Source organism: Netta rufina, assembly GCF_964035555.1.
Source record: "Netta rufina genome assembly, chromosome: 1".
In the NCBI taxonomy this organism is placed as follows: Eukaryota; Metazoa; Chordata; class Aves; order Anseriformes; family Anatidae; genus Netta; species Netta rufina.
This window is the reverse complement of record NC_140123.1, coordinates 147,036,396-147,059,328: the sequence shown is the minus strand read 5'-3', so window position 1 is coordinate 147,059,328 and position 22,933 is coordinate 147,036,396. Positions and strand designations below refer to the sequence as shown.

Genomic DNA, 22,933 nt, shown 5'->3' with positions numbered 1-22,933 from the left:
TCATCATAAATCACGGAAGGGGAGCAGCCCACTCACAGGGAACACTCCCATGCCCACAACAGTTCAGACCTCTGAGGTTCAGGACCTCTGCAGCCTGCAGACTCTGTAATCCTTCACTGTCTGCTGAAATATGTCCTTGACTTCCCTGTATTTGCCGTCAGTGTGACTTGCTTCTACCAGCTGAAGAAAAGTTACAGCAACAGAGACCAACATGTTACAACAATTTGGGCGACCCCTCCCAGAGGACCTGGGTACAACCACAGGATGGGATTTTTTTTCCTTTCAATTATTCACAATCCTTCCCTCACTCTCACTCCTGTCCCAATGTGCTCGAAGCTCTTACTCCAAGGGCTTGTCTGTAATACAAAGGAGCTATTGCTCTCTGTGGAGTACATTTTTTCTGCCCAGAGAGAATCTGTAGTCCTAAGCAAGCTGAAGCAAAGCTGTGCGAAGACACTAGGGGGTTCAGAATAGGTTCCCAGTTAGAAAAGAGAAAGAAGGTGGAATTGTTCTTCAATACCAAGTGCACACTTATCTTACATGTGCACTAACTCCTCTGTTTACAGGAGCCCTAATGTTACTGTAGTGAGTCATCAAGACAGTTTTATTTATAATCGCACTGACTGGTGTTTCAAAAATACACAAGATTTAAATCTCATTATAGCAATACTAAATGAGTTGATGATCCCCCTAAAGCACATGCTTTGACTTGAAATTCTAGAGCGTGACTGAGCTTTAAACGAGAAAGAGTTCTGTGAATAGGGAGCACTGAGGCTCAACCTCCAGACCATCAGCTGTCATCTAGGTCAAATCAAAAGCACTATGGATAAAGCAACATTTCAGTGCACTGACCTTTTAGATGTACAATGTCATGGTGCATCACATGTGCAATGGACAATCTTAACAAAACCTGTGTCCCCTGGGAATCTCTTCTACACAGTCATCCTTGTCCCTTTTGTCACTGTACATTTTAAAGTGACACATTTGCAGGCTAAAAACTAACAAAACCAGCACGTGGACTTGAGCATGTATTTTAGATTTGCACAACACAAGCCGTTGCAGACTATTACTTTTCCCAAAGGAGCGAACAGATGTGAAAAGTTATATACCTCATATCCTATTTCAGACAGGGCTGAATGGTCCCAGTCTGACAGAAGCAGATGACATGTGTCAGCAGCATCTGATTGCCTGCTTAAAACAAGTTTAAACAAGATTAGCAGGCTCAAGAGACATCTATGAAACAGTTTCCTGGTCATGAGATGTAAACTACCCTTCAGGATGCCTCAGAAAAAAAAAACATCTCTTTATTTTACATAAACTCTTCTCCCTTGCTAACATGAGCTGCAAGAAGAGACCTTCCATGTATGTTATAGCAAAGCACTGTACCAAGATGCATCACAAAATGCTTTCAGCAAGCCTTTTCCTTCCTTGGTTGGCCACATGCTTAAAAACAAATTTAACAATATTCTAATATAGTCCCATTTGAAGGACAGCTCTAGAAGCAGAATTCCTGTATCACCTCTCCTACCATTGCCAGGCCATATTGGCCTTTTCTGCCAATAAGATACAAATGAATAAATAAATAATCCATGCAGTGGCCCAGACAGTTCACATAGCACCTGCTAAGACCCTAGGTAACCATTAAAACTTCCATTTTCCTGATTTTACCTAGATGCCTAGGGCAGAACTGCTAAAATTCTACCTATTAGGAAGGAAACCAGAGAAGGAAAAGGCCACTAAAACCCATCAGATTATCAACATCTCTCTCTTCAGAGAATCATTTAGGTTGGAAAAGACCTTCAAGGTCATCAAGAACAACCATCAACCTGACCTACTGAGTCCCATCACTAAACCATGTCCCTTAGTGCCACTTCCACGCATCTCTTATATACTTTCAGGGATGGGGACCTCCCCTACTTCACCAGGCAGCCCATTCCAGAAAGTGATGGGGCCTCCCCTCAGGCTCCTCTTCTCCAGACTAAACAGCCCGTTCCCTCAACCACCCCTCACAACTCATTTTCTAGTCCCTTCACCAGCTTCATTGCTCTTCTCTGCACATTCTCGAGCAACCCAATCCCCTTGGGTGCGGGGCCCAAAGCTGAAGACAATATTTGAGGTGCGATCCCTCCATGCCAAGGAGGGACAGTCACCTCCCTCATCCTGCTGGCCACACAACTGCTGATGCAGGCCAGGATGCCACTGGCCTACTGAACCTGTGCACACTGCTAGCTTGTGTTCATTTTTTTTTTCTCCAGAGCATTCACTTCTTTCCCATTTCTCTTATTTGCCCTGACTGCTAAAGACAGCCCATCCCTTTTCCAACAACCTTGTGCTTCCCCTGACATCTCCATTCTTCCAGTCATGCTCTTTCTCCTGCTCCAGGCTAAAGCATCCACAAATCAGGATGTCAGCCTTCTTCCCTGAGCTTCCCAGATCACTACTGGGCTGTGTGGTAGGTCAAAGGTGCATCTTCCCCAGGCTGTAAGGCTCTGCAGGCCTGGGTAGGACACTGTTTCACATAGTCACCAGTACCAGCCTTGACTGAAGAACATGCAAAGACACCCTAGAAACACCCTTACAGTAAGGTTTTTCTGTCTCCATCAGATTTACTTGAACACCCACATAACTTCACGTAAGCAGAAAGTGGAAAACTGCCCTGCAGTCTCCATGCCACTGGGATTTCTCCTGATGTGTTCTCCTTGCAGTGTGCCTGCCAGAGCCAGGAAAATAATGAGCCTAACATCCCATGCCTTACCTTGTCCTGTGCCACTGATTGCAGCACTCAAACTTCTGCAGATTTTTTACCTCAGTGTGAGCATTCAGATTTCACTGGACACTTTAGTGAAAGAGAAGACAAATGCATCAAGAATGAGAGAGGAGACCTTTGCCATCTGGGAACACTGCCCAGGAGAGCAGATGTCGTTGTGCAATGCAATGGGATTAGCCTTGCACACGCTGCTTTCCTGCATCGAGCCTCTCCTCTGCTCCCTGCCATTTCTGCTTCAGGCATTTTGCTGTCACTCAGAAGACATCTGCACAGGGAATTCACATTGTAGCAGCTAACTGAGGAGCTAATTACCATCACCACCCAATTTCACCTTTTCTTCCCTTCACATAGAATGTACCTCCAAAACCACTGATACCTGGAGGTTGCTAAACTGGCTTCCAACCAGAACTGGGTCACCTTGTGGTGCTGAAAGTAGGGCCCCTCTCCTCTCTGACCTCATGCAACAGCACAGGGTAAATACTCACAGGTGCTTAAGTGTTGCCTGTGAAAGTTTTGAAAGGTTTGTGGACATCTTTTTGACTGTGCCTCACTTCACTCAACTGGAGTATAAACCCAGCATGAGCTACAGCGATGGTGCTCAGCCACCTCCTGAGTGCTAACTCACAGCTCACTTGTGAGAGATGTTGGACAAACTCCTCTTTGTCCAGCTGTTGGAGAAGTCCACCAGAGTAGCCATGCCCTTTCTCCAGCCTCACACAGGAGAGGGGATAGCTTTCTGCTATACCTCTTGCTCCCTCAGACTGGTGTGGAAGGTGTGCACACCCTCCTCTAGACAGAAGACATTCACTCTTTTCACCTTTTTAACGTTTAACATTTGAATTGTCTCCTTAAAATGTGACACATCATGAGCAGCAGTCATTGCTCATAATTTCTTTCTAAGCTCTGCACAGAACGTACACATGCTATAGAAACTCATATACAGTTCACAGTCATCATAAATTGTGGTGACCACAACCTTCCCTCCTCTCTCCCAAGGTAGTGGCCACAGAAGCTTGCAGGGTGTTTTTTTGTTGTTTGGTTGTTTTTTTAATTTGTTTTTCTTCTACTAGGAAAAGCCCTGATTATACTTACATCTTTCAGTCCCTGACTGTAAATACATAAAAAAGCTTCCCATATTTACAATCTCAATACAGTATGTTGTAACATCAAGGAGACAGAGACATTACTGTAAAATGGCTCTCTGTTTAGATCAGAGCCACGCCCAATTCAATTGCCTGGAAAAAAAAGAAAAAAAAGAAAAAAAAAAGAAAAAAGAAAAAGAAAAAAAAAAAAAGAAAGCTTCAATTTTCTCTATTTTATATTTTACTTCTTTCCCCTTCCTCTTGCACTAAGACCAGCTGCTTGTACTCCATGAAATGTGCCCTCGTTGCTTTTGCATCCAAGCATAAAAGTACTATAAGGACATTTTGGAGCTGCATGACAGTTAGCCCTGTAAATACGTCAAGAGTTAAGCACATGGATCTTTTACCTTTGAAATCTCTCTCATGTTTCTGTGAACCAACTCGAAATTCAAAAGGACCCTCCTGATGAATTTGAAACCACTGCTCCACATCTGCAGAAGTTATAGAGGCAGGACCCTGCTCTGGATGCTACAAAGGAGAGGGATATTTGTTAGCAATGGCTTTTGTAGCACACTCAGCAGAGCTGGATTTCACATCTGTGTGTGCAAGTCAAGGGGAAGAGCAAGTGATATAAGCCCATCAGATGGCAGACTCATCTCTGTGCCCCAGCAGAATCTCCCTGCTGTCTTTACCAGCCCCTGCAGATCGGAGGCTTACCAGGCTGCAGATCAGAGGGCCTCCCCCGTCTAGGGACTGCAGGCAGCTGCAGAGCACTCTGATCATCCATGCACATCACCTCCCCACACCTCCCCTGTGCAGTGCCACCCACTTCACTCTTGGCAGCTCCTCACCCTCCTCTGCCCTCTGGTGAGGGAACAGCGGCTCCCTGGAAGGAGGAGGTGAGATTACAGGCTCCCAAGTTATTTCCAAGAAAGATTATTGAAGGGGATGGCTCCCACGGGCCTTGATGGGTAAAACAGGTGGTTTTCACTTGCTTCTTTCAGCAGAAGTATGCAGAAAGCAGACCTTTCTCACATGCCCAGAACTTTTGAATTTTCACCAAATCCCACAGCCACCTGTAAAGGCAGCCTGTTTTCAGAGCTGGTTTTCTAAGGAGCATTGAGGAAAATCACCAAACCTTACAGAAACTTTTGAGGTGACCAAACAAGCAGTAGGAGTACATCCTAGCTTCACTCATTAAATAAAGCTAGCATGTGATGAGTTCAGAGCAAGGAAAAGGAGCTCCTCCTTCAAACATTCATTTCAGCCGTGGGAATACTTGCCACAAGTTGTAACAGATGCTAAAGGTTTACACAGGTTTAAAAAATAATGGTATAATTACTGAAGGAGAAATGCATCCAGGCTTAATACATATAGATACCAATTCTTGATGCAGGAGATCCTCGAGATAAAAATTGCTAGAGGCAGGAAGAGCATTTGGGGGGGTGTATGGCTACATGCCTGCCTCGAACTTAGGTTTTTCTGTGGACACCTATCACCCTGTGGAGGGGATGGGCTCTGGGACTAGATGTAGCTCCTGTCCCAATGTACCACAACCTTTCCTTCACTTTGGGGGAAGCAGCCAGGTGGAAGGGAGCAAATGGCCTAGGGTGTTACGGCATGAGAGGGGGATGCTCACCTCATTCAATACCATGGTTGTGTTGCCAGTACCAGCAGCTTTCTATTAATCAGCAATAGACAGAGCACAGAAGTATGTCCATGGGCAATAAAGAAGGCAGATCAGCTTCTGGCAGTCCCAGAAGCATTCCTGACAACCCTGCAGCCTCCACCACAGACAACCTTGCCTCCTATCACACCACACCCCACCGGTACTACTCTCGTACTGCTGAGATCCTGCTTGAAACCGGAGAGCGACTTTCTGTTTGGCCTGAAATGCCTTCTCCATCTGGGCAGAGGTTACAGTACAGTTGTTGGGGATTAGAAAAGGGAAGGAAAACATGCACTGGAAGACAGCTGCATGTTAAGGAGCCCGCAGAGCTGCATTTTGTTTGCCAACCAGGGTTAATTGCCTATGACCTGGAGTTCCGCAGTGCAGAGGCCTTCTCCAGCCCTAACCCCGACACCCACCAGAAGCTGTTTGCTGGACTCTCCCTCTACTTGTTCCCAGCACAACACGCATGGACCAGGCCTGTTGGCATGGCCTACCAATGGGGTCCACCACCCCCTCCTCAGCCCTTCCACCTGTGGCTGGAGGACATTGCCACAGCTTCCAAAATGGCTGTGTCTTGCTATTGTTCTTTGTCAGCGCATGGGATCACTTTCTGGCACTCTTCATCAGTGGTTTATTAGCATCTCCCAAAGAAAAACGCACTTCCCTCCCAGATGTGCACACAGCAAAAATGCTGTTTAGATGAAAGCAATTCTGAAAGGTTCTGGTTCAGCCAAGAAAATAAACAGTGCTCAGGCTTAGACCTCACAGGGTCCTGAGGGATCTAAGCAAAATCACGAGAGGTGCTGAGTAAGTCAAAATGCACTTGAGCTGTGGGGAGGCCGTATGACACCCGAGATGAGCTTGCACTACCCAGTACCTGAGATAAGCTTGCAAAGAGCAGAAGAAGCGGCAGCCCCTGAGGAGAGGCTGGCACGAGGTGCTTACCTCCTCTTCATGTTCCTGCCACTGGTTCAAGTTGTCCATCCCATACCAACAGTTTCTTGTACTGACCATGGACAAGCACCGGTGCATTGTGGTGCCCCTACCTCACAGACCCTAAATTGGGCCAATCCCCCAAAATTACTGACACTGAGCAAGAAGGATGGACCTGAGGGCCTCACTTCTATAGCCTCCACTGTCCTCTTCCCAGCAGGCCCTAAAAGCTAGGTGTGGGTTTCATCACCTAGAGACACAGCAACCCTGAACTTAGCACCCTGCACTTTTCCTCCACCTGATTCCCACCTCTGCTAGACTCATTCTCCAGCCACTGGCAGATTTTTCTTGTCACCTGCATTTTCAGATTTCTCTGGAAAATATCTTGAAAGAAAACATAAAGGCACGCAGAAGCAGAGCAGTTTTTCAATAAATGCTTAGCTCAACTGCAGATCCCACTGCTGCAACACAATGCAGGTGCTAGAAGTTTGCAGCATGTCAGGAAAGACTTAAGAAACCCAGAGAAGAGAAGAAATCCACTGAGGGCCATTACAGACAAAGGTGTAATTTAGTTATAATCAGTGAATTAGGAAGTCCCTGAGCTACATATCCCTAGCAGCAAGGGATGCATCACTACTTATTGCTCATCCTCTTTTCCAAGGATCCAGCACCTATTGCTGCTGGAGACCAGAGCCAGGCTAGCACCATTTGGTATGCCCCTGTTCAGCCACTGCTATACAGAAAGGAACACTGTCCATATGAAAAATTACTGATGTACCCATACAGCAACTTATCAATGGCTTTTTTCACTTTATTATCTCCACAACATGGGGTCATTTTCTGTAGTGTTGCTCCTGCTTGAACTGGCAGCATGAGCAGTGCACACATGCCCTCTTGGCCACCTGTAATGGCTCCTGTTTTGATCCCATCACACAGTGAGTTTTGAGCTCTTGCAATGCCACTCCTAGGTTTTGGTTTCAAACTATTATCCTAATGCTTTTGCTTTTCTTTTTGTTTAATACCATGACTCTATTTTTCTAATCTTTTAACTGTATTCCTGTCCAATAGCTCCAGCAATCAAATCACAAATTAAAACAAAATAATTAGATTTTATTATTATTATTTCTCCCCCATTTTGTGTTCTGTCAGACATAAGCAACATCTCCTGTACTTTCCCAATTCACACAATTAATTTTATAGTGAATGCTTTTGAAGATGTATTTTCCCTCTGGCTGGGACAGACACTTCTGTTGGTCATAGGGCTCCACGAGGCACATTCAGGTGAGAGACATGTATTAAATTACAAATGAGTAAGAATTTTACCTTTAAAATTTATGTCCTATTTCTGTGAACAAACTTGAAGTTTCAGAGTGCCATCCTGATCTGCTTGATACACCGTCTCCTCCTGGGCAGGTGTCACCATGGCTGCAGCACAGGTTGAATGCTACAGAAATGACTGAAGTGGTAATACCTATTACAGGCAATTGACATTGAATACTCACAATGGGGTCTTTGTAAATGTTCAGCATAACATCCGAAATGTATTTAATAGTCAGAATAGTGCGACACTGTATTCTAGAGAAGCGACTTTCTGAATCCAAGTTTTTTGGCTTCTTAGTGAGTTGTGACATACCATGCCCAAAATATGCATATAATGTATATACACATGTGGTGTTTGTGTGTGTGTACAGAAAAAAAACAGCCTCATAGCCTCAATAATTATCTTAGCCACTCCTAGGACATGCAGCTGTGCTTAGAGGTGGCATTCAGGAGCTCTCCTGAGAGCATCAGTGAAAATACAACGGTTGGTCAGCAATGCAGAAATATGGAGAAAGATTTTCTGCCACCTTACAGGTGGTCCTCACCAAAAACAAAACAAAATTTAAAGCAGTTGTTCCCCACTAGTGGTTAGGACTCGGAGCAGGGTGTCAGGGCTGCTGTGGAGTTCACCTGCTTCCCATCCTCAATCCACTGCAGGGAATCATCTGGCCAATACCAGTGGGTCTCAGTGCCACTGAACGAGCTGAAGGAACAGCCAAAAAGTGCAGAACTGACTGGAGGGAAAAAAAAAAAAAAAAAAAAAAAAAAGGAGGAGAAATGGGGGAAGAAAGGATCAGCTTCTGGCAGGTTGTTTCAAAGCAGTGTCAAGAGGAATTCCTAGACATATGTTATTATTTCATAACCCTGAAAATTGTCTGGTTTCTGAATCCTCAGGGAAAAGAACAAATCCTAAAACTTTATCTTTTCCTGTGCTTGAACCCAGACGTGCCATTTTCTGCTGTGTGAGTGTACCAGCCCCCTGGTATGTGAGCAGACACCTGATGTTGGGTAGGTGGCAATAGCGTTATTTGGTTCTTACCAATGTTTCAATTGTAGAAGTCAGTATTGCTGATTCTCCCTGGGTTCATCAGCAAAACCTCAGCAGATGTTGGAATAGATCACCTATCTACAAAGTCCATGTCTCTTACACTGCCTACTGAAAGGAGCTGCTACCCATGATGAGCAGCACCTCCAAAATCTTCATGAATTCACAGTCAGTCATTACAGAATTCCATTGATTTTTATCTCAGGTGATAGCATTTAGATAGATAAGACACCTGCTAATTGCCTCCCCAGCTGCTATGTAATTAAGCTTTTTATTTACCTGTGAGTGTCTCATTAGGTATGTCTCGGAAAACTTCCTAGATACCATTGGTTAACAGGAACAAAAAGAAATAGAAGTTGAAGAAAAAAGGAAAATAGTTGCAAAAATTGATCTGAGGAGGAAACAAAAAAAAAAAAAATAGAAAAAAAACAGGTGAGCAGAACACACCGTGGAGTTACTCAGACAGTACAGAAACAGCAGCAACTGGAGGAAGCCCTGATGGAAAAAAAAAATGCATTTTTGATAGTGCTGTCACAAGGTTGAGGTTTAGTTAGTAGCCTACAGTTTTGTGCATTGAAACAAATCACATCTAAGACTATACTAAAGAAATATGAAGAGCATTGGAAGGAACATGAGTTGCTCAGTGTGACCCCCCCAAAAAAGGAAGTGGTTTTCAAGCGATTATGTAAGAACTTTCAATCAAACTAGTTATGTGAAGATAGGAACTTACAGGAAGCAAGACTGAAAGAGTGCACAAAGTGTTAAAGAAAACAGAGACCAATGTGACTTCTAACATCCCTTTTGGACGTGGCAAAGGGAAAACAATTTTGAAAAAGAATTTAAGGAGACTGAAGCTGCAGATACAGCCCAAGAGAAATGATTCAGAGAACACACAGTGATATAATGCTGCTCTTTGGGAATGAGTAAAGACACAGCTTCCTCCAGTGGTTAGAATATTATATGTAGATGCTTGCCAGGTATTTTCAGGTTGAGCTCTGGCACACTGATTAATGGCTCCTTTGACACTGCAGCAAAGCATCTGGAAGGAAAATCTAAGCTTATTCAAAACAGATGGATATGATCCAGGTTAGCCTTCCCTATTCCTTGTGTTTGTAGGCTAGATGTAAAAGTAATCTTGGAAAGATAGTTCAAATTGGTTTGGAAAACTCTGTCTAGGGCTCAATACAGCAGACAACAGGCTTCCCCAAAAGAAGCATGACAACAAAAGAATAGGAGCAATTGGAAGAGGTTGTTCCCTGGGCAGTGAAAGCCTGATTCCTGATGATCCTGTAGCCCCGAACTGAGGACCCTGCCCTCCCCACAAGCCCTCGGTCCCACATCATTACCACAACCACATGCTAATTCTGGGTTGTTATTGCCTCGGTCCAGAAACAGCTTTGATAAATTTAATTATTGAGCATGTTACAACAAAAACAGTATCTGTGTTTTCTTACAGGTTTTGGGGCTCGGTTTGATTTTTAGGAGTTTAAGTGCTTTGAAAAACAACATGCCATTCAGCACCTTCCATCAAGCATTAGGTTTGTACAGTCTAATCAGCCTGTAATAAATTTTGTCAAAGTTGTTAAAAGGATTCTTAAAAAACGCTGAAAAGTCAAACTTGGCATGAGTAAATTAAAAGAAAGCCTGAAAACTTGCTGAGATGTTATTTAATAGAAAGCCTGGAACAGGTGCATGACTATGTAACCAACAACATTAAAACCAGGGACTACACTACAAAGACCTTAGAGCACCACCACCAGGAAATCAATTAGAAATAAATTACGATGAAAAGATCACTTGAGCTAACATCTTTGCAAGAGAAAATTAGGTACGTCTCAGTATGTGGAAGAAATGCATTATTTATTTAAGTGCAAAACATAATTGATTCTTCTGAGATTGCTGTTGGTTCCTCCAAGACAATTGCTAAAGGAATGACAAGAGAAGTTGCCGATACCCTGCTTCGTCTTTCTCTCACACGCAGAGGGAGTGTTTTGTGAGCGTGTGTTAGGATTTTTTTTCTATTTTTTTAAACACTAAAATTTCCTGTCTGGGGACTCCTGAGCAGGGGGCTGACCTCTTAGCATGGCCCTCTCCCTTGGGTGTTCTGCAGCTGATGCGCTCCCTAAACCTCCCCATTAGACACAGATAAAGCACTTTAACAGCACCCTGAAAGCAGGCAACGTATTGGAAAGGTGCAGAAGTCATTAGTCGTGATCCAACTGATCATTTCATCCCATGCTGAGAGGAGGTGTCCTCTGCATCCATCAATAGAATGAGCTCCACACACTGTGGATGCTCAGGGACAAGCCCACTCCAACACCTGCCCACCCAGCACCTCTCAGGCTGGCACAGAGAGCAGTGAGCTCCACAGAAAGCAGCCTGGCTACTCACAGCATTCCTCCATTGGACCTTCTCCACCACCACCTCAGTGACTCTGAAGCTGTCAGTCACATGTATCTGAGTCAGAAGTTATTTAATCCATTCTTGACAGGGTAGAGAACTCACACTTTTTCTTTTTCCCCCAAGGGGGAACACTTGCTCATGTATCTGTCAGATCCATGCTCAGTGCCTGCTGACAATGGCACGTTTTGCTGCCTGTTTGCAAGCATTTCTCACCTGAAAGGGTGCTAAGGAATGCTTTTGTTCACAGCTGCAGAACCTGGGAGGCGCACAGGTGCTCCCAAGGTAGCAGTAAGTTCAGGTTCACGGGACATTTTTAGCAGATCTATAATATCAAGCTAAATCCCCATGCAGAAGTACTCACTGATGAAGCTGCTTTTCATTTTCAGTAGTGATCTCATCTCTCAACAACTCACTAAGATATTCCCCAACATTTTACCATTCAAAGCCCTGCTTGGGCTATAGGTTCAGTATCACCTTTTGCCAAAGACTGCGGTGCAGCCTGCCGTCTCTTTATTGGGTTGGCACAAGCAAAGCTGGGAACTGTCCTCGCTGGTATTTTGGGTTTGCAGTTGTTGGTTCTGTGCTTTATTGTGTTTGTTTGTGTGTTTTTTTTTGTTGTCATTGTTGGGTTGGGTTGTTTGGTTGGCTTTTTGACTAAGTCAGTTTTCAAGTAGGTGAATGCTCTACATCTGATCCTGCCCACCCTAGTACAGTCATCAGCAGTAGCACTGGGAGCAGAGCAGCAACCCACACCCAGAGGTGGGATGGCTCCTTCTAGCAGTGACATGAACCGAGGGTTGTGCAGTGACCCTGAAATAACGTGGGCTTCTCAAGGAGTGCTTCTGCTTCAGATCTGGTAGCCCAGCCCACGCAAAGTTAAAAACAGCTACACCTCAGCAGTCACACATCGCAGTGCACCCTTAGAGCAGCACCCACCAGACCCCTGCCTGATCTTCTAAATGAAGAATCTGGCACCTAATTGCTGGAGGCTCTGTGAACTCCCCCCGCAGTCAAAAATAATTTTTACGCATTCAGAAAACTCCTTTTCTTCCAAACTCCTCTCTGCATTTTTGCATCCATCCTCTCCTCTGTGCCGTTTCCTCTTCTTCAGACCAACAAAAACTATGCCCCAAAATCCCGCAGGGGATTGACATTGGTTTGCTGCATGACAAAATGTTCTCTAGCTTCTCAAAGGAAATTTTGACATTAGCAAGTTCTAAACTTGTACAAATATGAAAATATATATGTATATATATTGATTATTGTTTCAGTGAAAATACAAAGAAGATTCTGTCATTCACTACAGAATCACACATGAAGATCCAACGCGGTACTCCAAAATATAGGCAGGGTAAATCTGGTACTTCTCAAAGATGACAAAAATTGAAGGGTCTTCTGGATCATCCACACAGCTGTCATAAAGCCTGTTGGGACTGCCGGGTCTGGGTGGAGGACGAAGGTACTCAGATTGTCCCTGAACAAATTGTCCAACAAGAACCTGAGCTACAAACATGCTGTAGTGACCACTCCTAGAGGAACTGTAAACATGAGCATAACTGGCATCTCTGGCAAAGTAGCTTCCTAGGGACCAGGAAAATACACAGGTAAGACAATGCATCAACCAAAGAACAAATATTTGTTATCTGCCCTTTGGCAGATAGCGATTCAACAGCCCCAGGTAGCTCTACACACATCCTCACCAAGTGTTTTCATGTTGGCTTCTTTTAAAGCATCAACAGATGCTAGCTGCATTTCTCAATCAACCTCTCTGTTCCACCTGACCAAGAGCTTTGCTATTCTGCCAAGAGGGATGTTTTCAGACCCCCTGACAGCTGCTGACACTGCTTACAGTGACGCAGAGGCATGCAGATGAGAGTGCCCTAACGGCAGGAGCGCCGTGGTCAGGGACAGTCAATCACCTCACACAGACCCACCAGCCTGGCCAGCATCTGGAGCCCATGCTGCTGAGGCCCCTGAACCCACTCCTCCCAGGCCAGCAGGTCCTGCTATTGCCTTTGGAGTCCCACCACAGCTGGGGTTGGGCCCATGGTAAGACCACACAGGTTGACCTGATGGCTTTCACTCTACGCAACTTCACAAATAACAGAATGGAAGCATGGCTTCTTCTCAGCTCTTCCCTGAGCTCTAGAAACACCCTGAGAGTTTCAATGCAGGTCCAGCCCATGCCCTTGTACCTTTTCCATATGCCGTCCCATTAACGCCACAAATCCTCCAGTCAAAATTCTGCTCACAGATGGCTGGCAAAAGGGATGGATTTGTCCCGTGGAACAGGAGCCGCTCATCCACACATTTTGATTTATTGAGCTTCTTCATCTGCTCCTTTTGCCTAATGACAAAAATGAACAACGTGTTGCCCTGATTCAAACAAGGACAATTTCCCAACCCAGCTCCTCCTACTTTGGGGTTGTGGAGGAACAGTGATGCAAACTGCTCTTGGTGGGGTTCCTGCCTGCCTTGCCCTTCTGCTGGTAACTTTACTGTACAGCAAACCAAAAAGTTCTTGAATCATCATGGACTGTGCAACCCAAAACTTCATATCACATTAGAGAGTAAAGAGACAAACATCTCAAGCGGGAATTGTTCCCAGGTTATATAAATCATGAATGAATAAATATGGTTATAAACAAACAGTGTGAAGCCACAGTAAAGACTGTAGAATCTCTTCCTGTAGCTTTACCACATAAAAAGTCCGTTTTTTAAAACTCCCATGTAGAAGAGACTAAGCAATAAAAAGAATAAATTTGAGATGGCACGACTCAGTCACAGCGAAGGAAAGCATGTTTCTTTTTGAATAACGTAAGCAAGACCCACACATACAACCTGTTAGGTCTTGCAGAAAAAGTCTTGTTTCCACACCCACACAGGAACACAGAGGCAGAGACAGGCAGGGGAACCCCAATAACCTGATTAGGAAGAAAGAAGGCTCAGCCCTCAGAGCTCCACAGGGGAGCCTCAGCCCCAGGGGCTAGGGGGACGCCCAGCACCACAAGCAATGGAGAGACTCTGGAGCACCTGATGGGCTGAGGTGGGTACTGCCTATGGGGGTATGGGACTCCCTGTGGGATGCAGGGGAAAAGTATTTGGGGATTGCACAAGATTTATAAAGGGATGTTTGAGGGGAGGAACAGAGGCAAGGCAAGGGAAGGTTCAGGGTGGCCTAGTGAGGAACACACATGGGAAAACAGATGGAAAAGGGCAAAATGGGCTGGTGATTTATAAACAGGTGACTGACTGGTCAGTAGGCTTGTGTAGCCAGGCCCAGCACCTGATCCATGCAGTCTGCCCTATCTCTTCATTAAACTCCATTTCTAACTCTTATCCTGGGCAACGGACCCTCCAGACCACATGCAGGAGCACATATGGGGGTATGTGTACAGCAGTTGAAGTGGGGCCTCAGCTTACAAGCAACTGCAGCAAGGATATGCATGTGTGAATGTGTGATCACTAGTGAATATCAAGCTGGACAGTCAGTGAGGAGGGTAAGTGACCTGGGACACGGGTATGGGAGCAGTCATAAGTCTGGGCCAGATATTGGATAGAGCAGAGGGTCTGGTTTGCCTATCAGGGGGACCAGGAGGTTCAGGACAACTACAGAAGGCAACATGAAGTACAGAGGTCAACTGAGATCCATTTGCACATTTGTATATCTGTGCAGAACACAACTGGAGATGAGAGGACCCCAGGGCCAGCACATGCATAAACTGAGTGTCTAAGACCAGATCCTGAGGAGACACATACCAGTGTGCATATATATATGTGTGTATATATATATGTATCTATAATATGTGTATCTGTGTTTATATACATGTATTTACCTGTACTTAGATACATAAATACGTGCACATGTATTTTCCAATAACAAGCTTTCATTCTGATTAGCCAGAAGGGAACAGGATGAGATTGTTGGCACTACTTATGATTGCATGAGTGCTGTGCTGTCTGTGTTAATTTTTGTGTTCAGATATATCTCTATCAAGAGATAGAGATGCACTTTGTGCGTATATGCATGTATTTGGGCATGTGTGCCTATTAGAAATAAGTTCTGAACCTCACTACCAGCTAGACCAGGACACATGGGAGTGCGGCAGTCTCAATTCTGTTGGACTACTGCATTTGGCAATTCCTATCACAGCCTGCGAGGACAATAGATCAGGAAATTGCAGTGCTCTGCTACCATGAGAATAATGAAGTAAAACAGATACTAACCACTGAAAAACTTGCCATAGTGATGGGTTCTGGACCCTCTGTAGCCGACAGATGTTGTAATCTTTCATTGTTTTCTCAAACAGCCTCTGAATTTTTACATATTCGCTGGAACTGGAACTGAGCTCTACCAACTGAAAATTTTAAAAACATCAAAAATAAGGTGTTACTAGTAGTAACAGCTCCCAGCCCTTCCAAAGGACTCATCAACCTCCTTGCACTAAAGGAAAAGCCCTGCCATTAAAATCATGAGCTTCTGCTGTCTCTCCACTTAACCATCCTTTCCCCACCATCACTCTTTCTCCACATGTTGGAAGCACAGGCACTGAGGTGCTGATGCACAGGAAAATGAATGTAATACCACACAAACTGCCTTCAGTGGACACACTTCTTATGCGTATAGATTAATTTTACTTCAGATTAACCCAGACCTGAAACGCATGGCAGTATTCAGTGTGGAGAAGGGTGGGTATCAGTTTCACCTTAATTTGACACCTTAGATCCTTCTAGATACTCTCTTACAGGGCCAACCCCTAGTTTTACCACAGAAAATAACATTTTGCCTTAAATAGACTGAGGAAATACTAAAAATCCCCTTTAAAATGCAATTTATCCAGTTTATCAGAGGATAAACTGCTGTGGAAAGAATGCATGGGACAGGCTAGACCAGCAGTGCCCTTAGCCTGCATGGTATATATGCGGGATCTCAGAGAGCCTCCCAGGAGACACAGATCTATTCTGAATGTGGCACCGTTAGTCTTGTTTCACCTCATAGTTGCGTATTGTAGAAGGTATGTTTAAAAGCTCAGACTACCCCAGTCACCTTGGTCTTTGGAGATGAGGGTCATGTTTTATATAGCTTACTGCTCAGGAAAATTAGTGCAGAACATAGTTCACTTAACCCACTGGAGAGGTGAGAATACATACCTTGTACCCAATATCAGGCACTGCTGATTGGTCCCATTCTGGAGGGCATGAAGAAAATGATAGGTTCATGTCCTGGCTAAAAAAAAAAAAAAAAAAAAAAAAAAAAAAAAGAGAGAGAGAGAGAGAGAGAGAGAGAAAGAGAGAAAAAGAGAAAGAGCACGTCACAATCCATAACACTTCCAACCAAATCCTCTTTCTGGAGAATCCAGCTGGCTTTTCAGCACCCTTCAGGCATCCCGGGATTTTCATTTTTGTTTTACCTTCCACATAACAGTTACCCCTTTCTCCAGTTTCTCCAGTTTAGATGTCCATACACATTCTAATAGCACTAATTAATTTCTTGGCAGGCCAAAGCAGTGGTAGGAGTGCTTCAGTCAAGAAGTAACAGATGCTCAGAGCCAGTTGGTTTGTAAAACTGCTCTCTGATAGACCTCCATGTGTGCTGCTTGCACCTCTAGGAAACTGGACCATGAGCCCTCACTCTCCATGTGGCTACTCATCTCTAAATCACCAGATAGATGGGCAGCTTGTCCCTCCCTGTTCCCAGGAACAGCCTGGCAGGAGGCCATGGGTGGACAGCAGTGCCCCCATGCACTACTGCAACAGTCAGTGCTTAACAACTCCCAGCACAAGTCTTCAACCGTCCACCTGGCATGAATGTTTTATCACAGGCAATCAGAGCGTTAGCATCTGTTCAGGAACTTCGGTTTGTTTTGCCTTTAAACTTTTGGTTGAACCTACCCTTAAATTTAACTCTTGGCTTCTCATGCATTGACAGTGAGTTTCTGAAGCTTTTTTTTTTTTTTCTTTTTTAAATAAAACAATAGCCCAACTGACTTTTACAGCAAATGTGCCCAAATTCTGTCATGCTGAACTTCCTTTAAAAAAGCCATATACTGACTATCCCAAATAATTGCATCCTGGTCACTTCATTTAGGGGATTTTTTTTTTCTGTTTTATTTCATACTTAGCTTTCCAGGGGATGTCATCTATCTGCTCCACAGTTCTTGGGAGGTAATACCCTGCGCACAGTTTTGCATTGTTGAGGCATAAATCAAGGAACAAAAATTCCTGGCACAGTTGTGTCAGCCCTGTGTGACCTTACTCTCACAGAAGGAACAAATCTACTCTATGGGTCTGTAAAGGCTGCCAGAGACTGCCGCTAAATATCCCTCAAGCATGCTTCACAGAAGTATTGCATAATTTACAAATATACTGTCACAGCAAAATTTCCTGTTAAACTAGTCAGCAAAAGGTTTCTAAAAGTGAATTTAAGAAATCTAAACTTGAATTGTAGAGAGGTAAGAGGAATTTCTTAGTAGAAAGGTGGCATCATCCAGAGACATTATGAAATAATCAATGTATAGTACCTCATGTTGTGTCCAAATGGAGGGGACAGAGCTTTTGGTAATCGGACAACTTTTCTTCGAGTTTGAGAGAACAAATTTCTTTGGACCATGTCTTGAAAGAAAAACACAAAACCTCAATAATTAGATAACTTACTGCCCAGGGACACACTGGGCCTTTAGAAAAGAAATACAAATAAAACAGGTAGCCCTGAAGGCTGAACGGTGATGTTCTTTCTATCATGTCCACCCCACTCCATACTTCTTAGTTTGAGACCATTTCCACTTGGGTAGCTTCTCCTTGGAGATCACCAAGGTCAACAACCTACTAGCATAGGCTGTGAAGCTCAAATGCAACCATCAACTACTGCACCTCCAGATGCATTCACATCCAGGCTGTTGGCCAGAGAAAACCACATCTGATGTCTGGCCTGCAGCAGGGAAGGATTTTCAATATGATGGAGCCCATAAGTCTGGCTTTTCTGGCAATATGGGGTTGTTAGCTGGGGTTGAGGAACATCTTTTTGGTCCTGCAACAATATCACAGAGCACACACAGTGTGGCATTGCTAACTATCCATTGTTTCCTCCTTTAAACACCATTCTTTTTATTCATGCCAAGAAACATTTAAAGTTTGGAAAGCTAGCAGAAACCTTAAGATGGTTAAATAAATTATAAATAATTAGAAACAGAAAAACATTTCTTATTTTCCCATTCTCTCCCTGTGTAACTAGCCCATAATTTTTCCTTTGCTGCACTGTGTTTTCTCTCCCCGTAACTATCTTGCAAGATGTCTACCAGAGCTTACTTCTTCACCATTTGATTTTTTAGTTCTTACATTTATATATTAATATTATTTTTTTAATTTCTCATTTCTCCTTTTCTGTTACGTAAACTTGAATGCATAAGCCAGATGCCATGAGGTGTTTATTCTCAGTTTTTGTTCTAAATGTACAGCATTGTCAGAGATGCTTTTTTGACCACAGATGCACAAGTCTGTAAGTTTGAGCAGAGTATCTCAGAACTGCAGAGAAATGTACTTAATATTCAAATTCGGCTTGGAGAAAACTTATTGGAGGAAAAAAGACATGTTCAAAGAAACCCAGACAGAGCAACAACTCCACATGACGGAGGCCACCTTAGAGTCAACTATGTAATGAATGGTAAATAAAGAGATACTTCACCTTTAAAGTTTAACTCATATATCTGTGAACCGGCTGAGAATAACAGAGTGCCTTTAGGGTCAGCTAGAAACGCCTTCTCCAGATCTGCAGAATTTACCGTGGCAGGTGAATGATACAGATGCTAAAGAAAGAACAAGGAAATTATACTGTTAAACTAGTCTTCAGTTTAGGTGACTCTGTAGGGACATACCACTTTTTCCCTAAGCCACAGCAATGAGATGCCATGTGGAACTAGTCTCTAATACTTCCAGCATTTTGTTCTTCAGGGATGTAGGGGTACCCCACAGGGAACAGCTGCTTATAACAACAGCAAGAAAGAAGCATTCAGTCTGTGTGGTCAGCTTCAGTCAAATTACTTCTGTTGCCTCTGGAAAATGAAATTGTTTTTCAAAGCTAGTCTTTTGAAAGCTTTCACTGAGTATCAGTACTGCTTTGAGGGACAATGAGTAAGACAAATCCACCAAGGTATCAGAGCAGCATTGCAAGGACACCAGCAGGGCATGTAGACCACACCAGCTGCAGAACAATGTGCCCTAAACAATTCTCCAAAGATGGTTGAACAAGAGCTCTTGGCATTGACACCGAGGACCTCACCTTTTTCCCATACTCAATCCACTCGAAGTCGTCAAGCCAATACCAGATGTTCTCCATTCCGAGGTACCACACGCACAGAAGTGCTGGTTGATGCTTGGCTGCGTCCTTACCCCTAACACAGAAAGAAAGATCCAGAATCAATATGTGTCTTTTCCAAAGCTGTCTAAATATATGGTATCTCTGATGAGGTCAGAAGTCTAATCACATCTCAGAAAAGAAGACCTCTTGGGCTGGAAATTGCAAAACCAAGGAACTGATATTTGTATGTTTGGCATGGCACGCATCAGAGAAATGACCCTGAGTTCAGTGACTTGGGCCCAGGTCACCGTTTTTCTCTAAAAAAAATATAATTCTAAAATATATTTTGGAAGAAAACACAACTGACACAATGATCTCAGCTTGTTAAGTGACAACCAGTGGTGCCACCTGGCTAACAGTAGCAAGACCTGGCTTCTAGCAAATTCCAAAATCCAAGTGCCTTCAGAAAGCACCAACAGCACCACCCCTCCTTCATGGGTCAGGAAAACAAAGCAACCCCTCACAGGTGCTGCATGAGGACAGGAGCCCTGGTGCCATCAGGGGTTTGCAGGGCCTCTGTGAGGAAAGGCTGAGGGTGCCCCATGACAGACAGAGACAGATCCAAGGGCTGGACCTCAGGCCTGGGCCCCACCTGCTCCTCCTGGGAGGAGGCAGAGCAGTCAGGAGTGACAGAGAGCCTGGGAATAAAGAGGGGGGAAGGTGATGTTCTGATTTCTGTCTGTTTTTCTCCTCCAAATCCATTTTAATTATCAACAAATTAGATTAATTTTCCCCAAGTCAATTCCATCTTGTTCGTGATGGTAACTGGTAATCTGGTGATCTTCCTGCCTTTATCTTACCCCACAAGCTTTGGCATCTTATTTTCTCCCTGTTGCAGAGAGGGACAGGAGAGCAGCAGGGTGGGCATCTGGCTGCCTACCAAGATCAGCCCACCACAGGTACTCGGCAAACCCTCAGAAGAGGAACAAATTGCTCACCAGCAAAGTCCCCTCCCAGCACTCTGCCCTGAGGTACACCACCTCCAAAGACAGGAGAGCTGACCGTCTGTAATTCAAATGCAGAGGGTTTGCACTTTGCTTACTGCCATGCTTTCTCCTCCTCCAGTTCGGTACCCCAGTCCAGATGACATTTGTCTATGCATCACTTCACTGCCCCTACAACACAACCTTATCACAGGTCACACAGAGCTGCCCACCTACCTGCACCGGAGTTTACAAGGGTCTGTGGTAGAGCTGCTCACAGCTGCCTGAAAAATATGAACACGGTGTGCAAATGGAAATGATTGTTCATTTAACTGGCCCTGACACCCTTCGTGCTTTGGCAGGAATCATGGGTATTCACAGCAGGCTAACCCGGGGAAAACAAAGGAAAACTTCTGGAGTTGGTTGCAGTGCAAGGGTCCACAAAAAAAAAGGCCTGGCAGCCCCACAGACTGCCAGGGCAAAGAGAAGGAAGGGCTCGGGTCTCCTTTGTAGCCTTAGCTTGTTCCACTGCTGTCTTCAGACCATGGTTGCTCTGTATACACGGTAACACCAGCCAGGCCTGTTCCTAGAAAAACACTCCCGATCTCCTGATTCCTTTTCTTTCAAATCCCATTGCAGGGGATTCATAAGACCCAATGCTCCCATTAACTTTTTTTTTTTTTTTTTTTTTTTTTTTAATGCAGCCACCCTTTCTCTCCCCTCTGCACAGCAGTGTGCTGCTGCCATGGCAGGAAAACGGGGTGTTTTTGGATACTATGAGTGGGATGTGACTGAGAAAAGTCAGATGAAGTTTCCAGCAGTTTTTCTCCCCTGTTCCCCCCATCCCTATTCCCTCTCCCCTTACTCCACACACTATTGCTAATCCCTGCTCAGACCCAGAGCTCCTGCTCTGCTGTCACACCCTCTGCTTTCCGAAACCATAAGCTTGAGCCCTGCTTTCACTTTCACTCTCTAGTGTTTCTGCTCTGTATTGTTTTATTTCCGCTCAACATCTTACCCCAACTAGAAAGAAACAGAGGTGAAGCACTTAATAAAGCAGACAGAAATATGTCACTATCAAGACACCTCGTGTCCTTCACCTTTTCCTGAGGTGTTACTATCTGTTCTTGCGCAAGAGAGATACCCTGTAAATTTGCCTTTTGTTTCTCTGCAGTAACAGCTTGCGTACATTAAAGACAACCTCACGCCACTTTACACACTTCCTCCTCATTCATGGTGGATGAATTGAGGAAGGCAAACGCAGCGTATGGTCTGATTAACAACAAGCAGGTGTCCTTCCAGCAAAAAGCAAAACCCACAAACCGTAAAATCACCGACTTCCTCCCCTCTCCCACCTCAGATGCACCCCAGAAAAGATGTCAGAGCCCCTCAGACCACTACTCACGGTCCTGCCACCAGGCTGCTAAGCCACCACCCCTGGGTGTGTCAATCACGTGCTTGTGCACCGGACCAGCCTCTGAACCCTTGCTCCACGTTGGAAAGATCCCCTGCATTCAGCATGACCTTCGGAAATGAAATATGACCAGCCTGCTAGAGCCCCACGTGAACTCCTAGCTGTATGTCCAGTACCTCCTTTTCTCTCTGTGCCTCGCTGTGGGACGTCACAAATGCTTTGCCACTAGCCACCAGCCCACAGGAAGAGGAGCTGAACAGCGTTTCCTTCTGGTTATTACATCATATGCATGTACCCCTGCCAGGCATGAGCAGAACGGCCAGGCGGAGCTAATGGTTTTGGCAGATGCATCAGTAAAAATCAACGTTCCTGTGAGCCAGCATACCTTAACTTTCTTGCTGGATTTCTGTTGTCATGTACCAGTAGTTACCTTGCACCGATGCCTCCTGTTCCTCAAACAGCCAGGGATACTCCAGATCTTCTCCTTTCGAGATTCCTGTCAGGAGCAGCTTCTTCTGAACATCGTTTTTGGAAGCCCAAAGCTACCATTGCCTTGCAAAACATACACTGATCTCAATACAGAAAAGGGGTGCAAGTCCCAGCACGTGCTCTGTGCTGGTTATGCATCATTCAGAGGGGTTTTCAGAGGGCAGCATTGCACAGTGACCCAAGCCAGTGCAAAGCAAGCACAGAGCTCCACAAGGCAGAGTTAAACCACACAGAGCTCTGGAGTCTCCTGAGAATCTTTATTCCTTTACCTTGAACTCTGAAGCTCCTCTCTGCTTTTCCCTGCAGAAATGAAAGGAGGGTGAAGAGCTTTCCAACCTGATCTCTGGCCTTCCAGTTCAGAAGATTGACAGAGTTTCCCAGCAGAGCTCTGAAGCATGAAGCTTAATAATAGCTCAAGTAATGCTAACCACGTAAACCTACTCAGATGCAACCATTCTATTTTAGTTTAGTTACACGAATTACATTCAGTAGAATTGCCCAGAACAGTTTTATCTCCTGATGATCTAGTCAG

The 22,933-nt window shown here is 44.6% G+C and overlaps 1 protein-coding gene across 1 annotated transcript; it reads right to left on the bottom strand.

Moving 5' to 3' along the window:
• Positions 1–12,522: 12,522 nt before the first annotated feature.
• On the bottom strand, positions 12,523–22,036 carry LOC311220708 (protein mono-ADP-ribosyltransferase PARP12-like; the record flags this gene model as incomplete). The annotated part of the gene is made up of 8 exons (XM_084304258.1): positions 21,904–22,036; positions 19,498–19,609; positions 18,904–19,024; positions 17,744–17,834; positions 16,374–16,449; positions 15,450–15,580; positions 13,418–13,569; positions 12,523–12,803 (listed from the first exon to the last, which is right to left on the bottom strand). The coding sequence occupies exons 2-8, from the start codon at positions 19,552–19,554 to the stop codon at positions 12,523–12,525; spliced, it is 909 nt and encodes a 302-aa protein (XP_084160384.1). The 5' UTR covers positions 19,555–19,609; positions 21,904–22,036.
• Between the last annotated feature and the right edge of the window lie 897 nt (positions 22,037–22,933).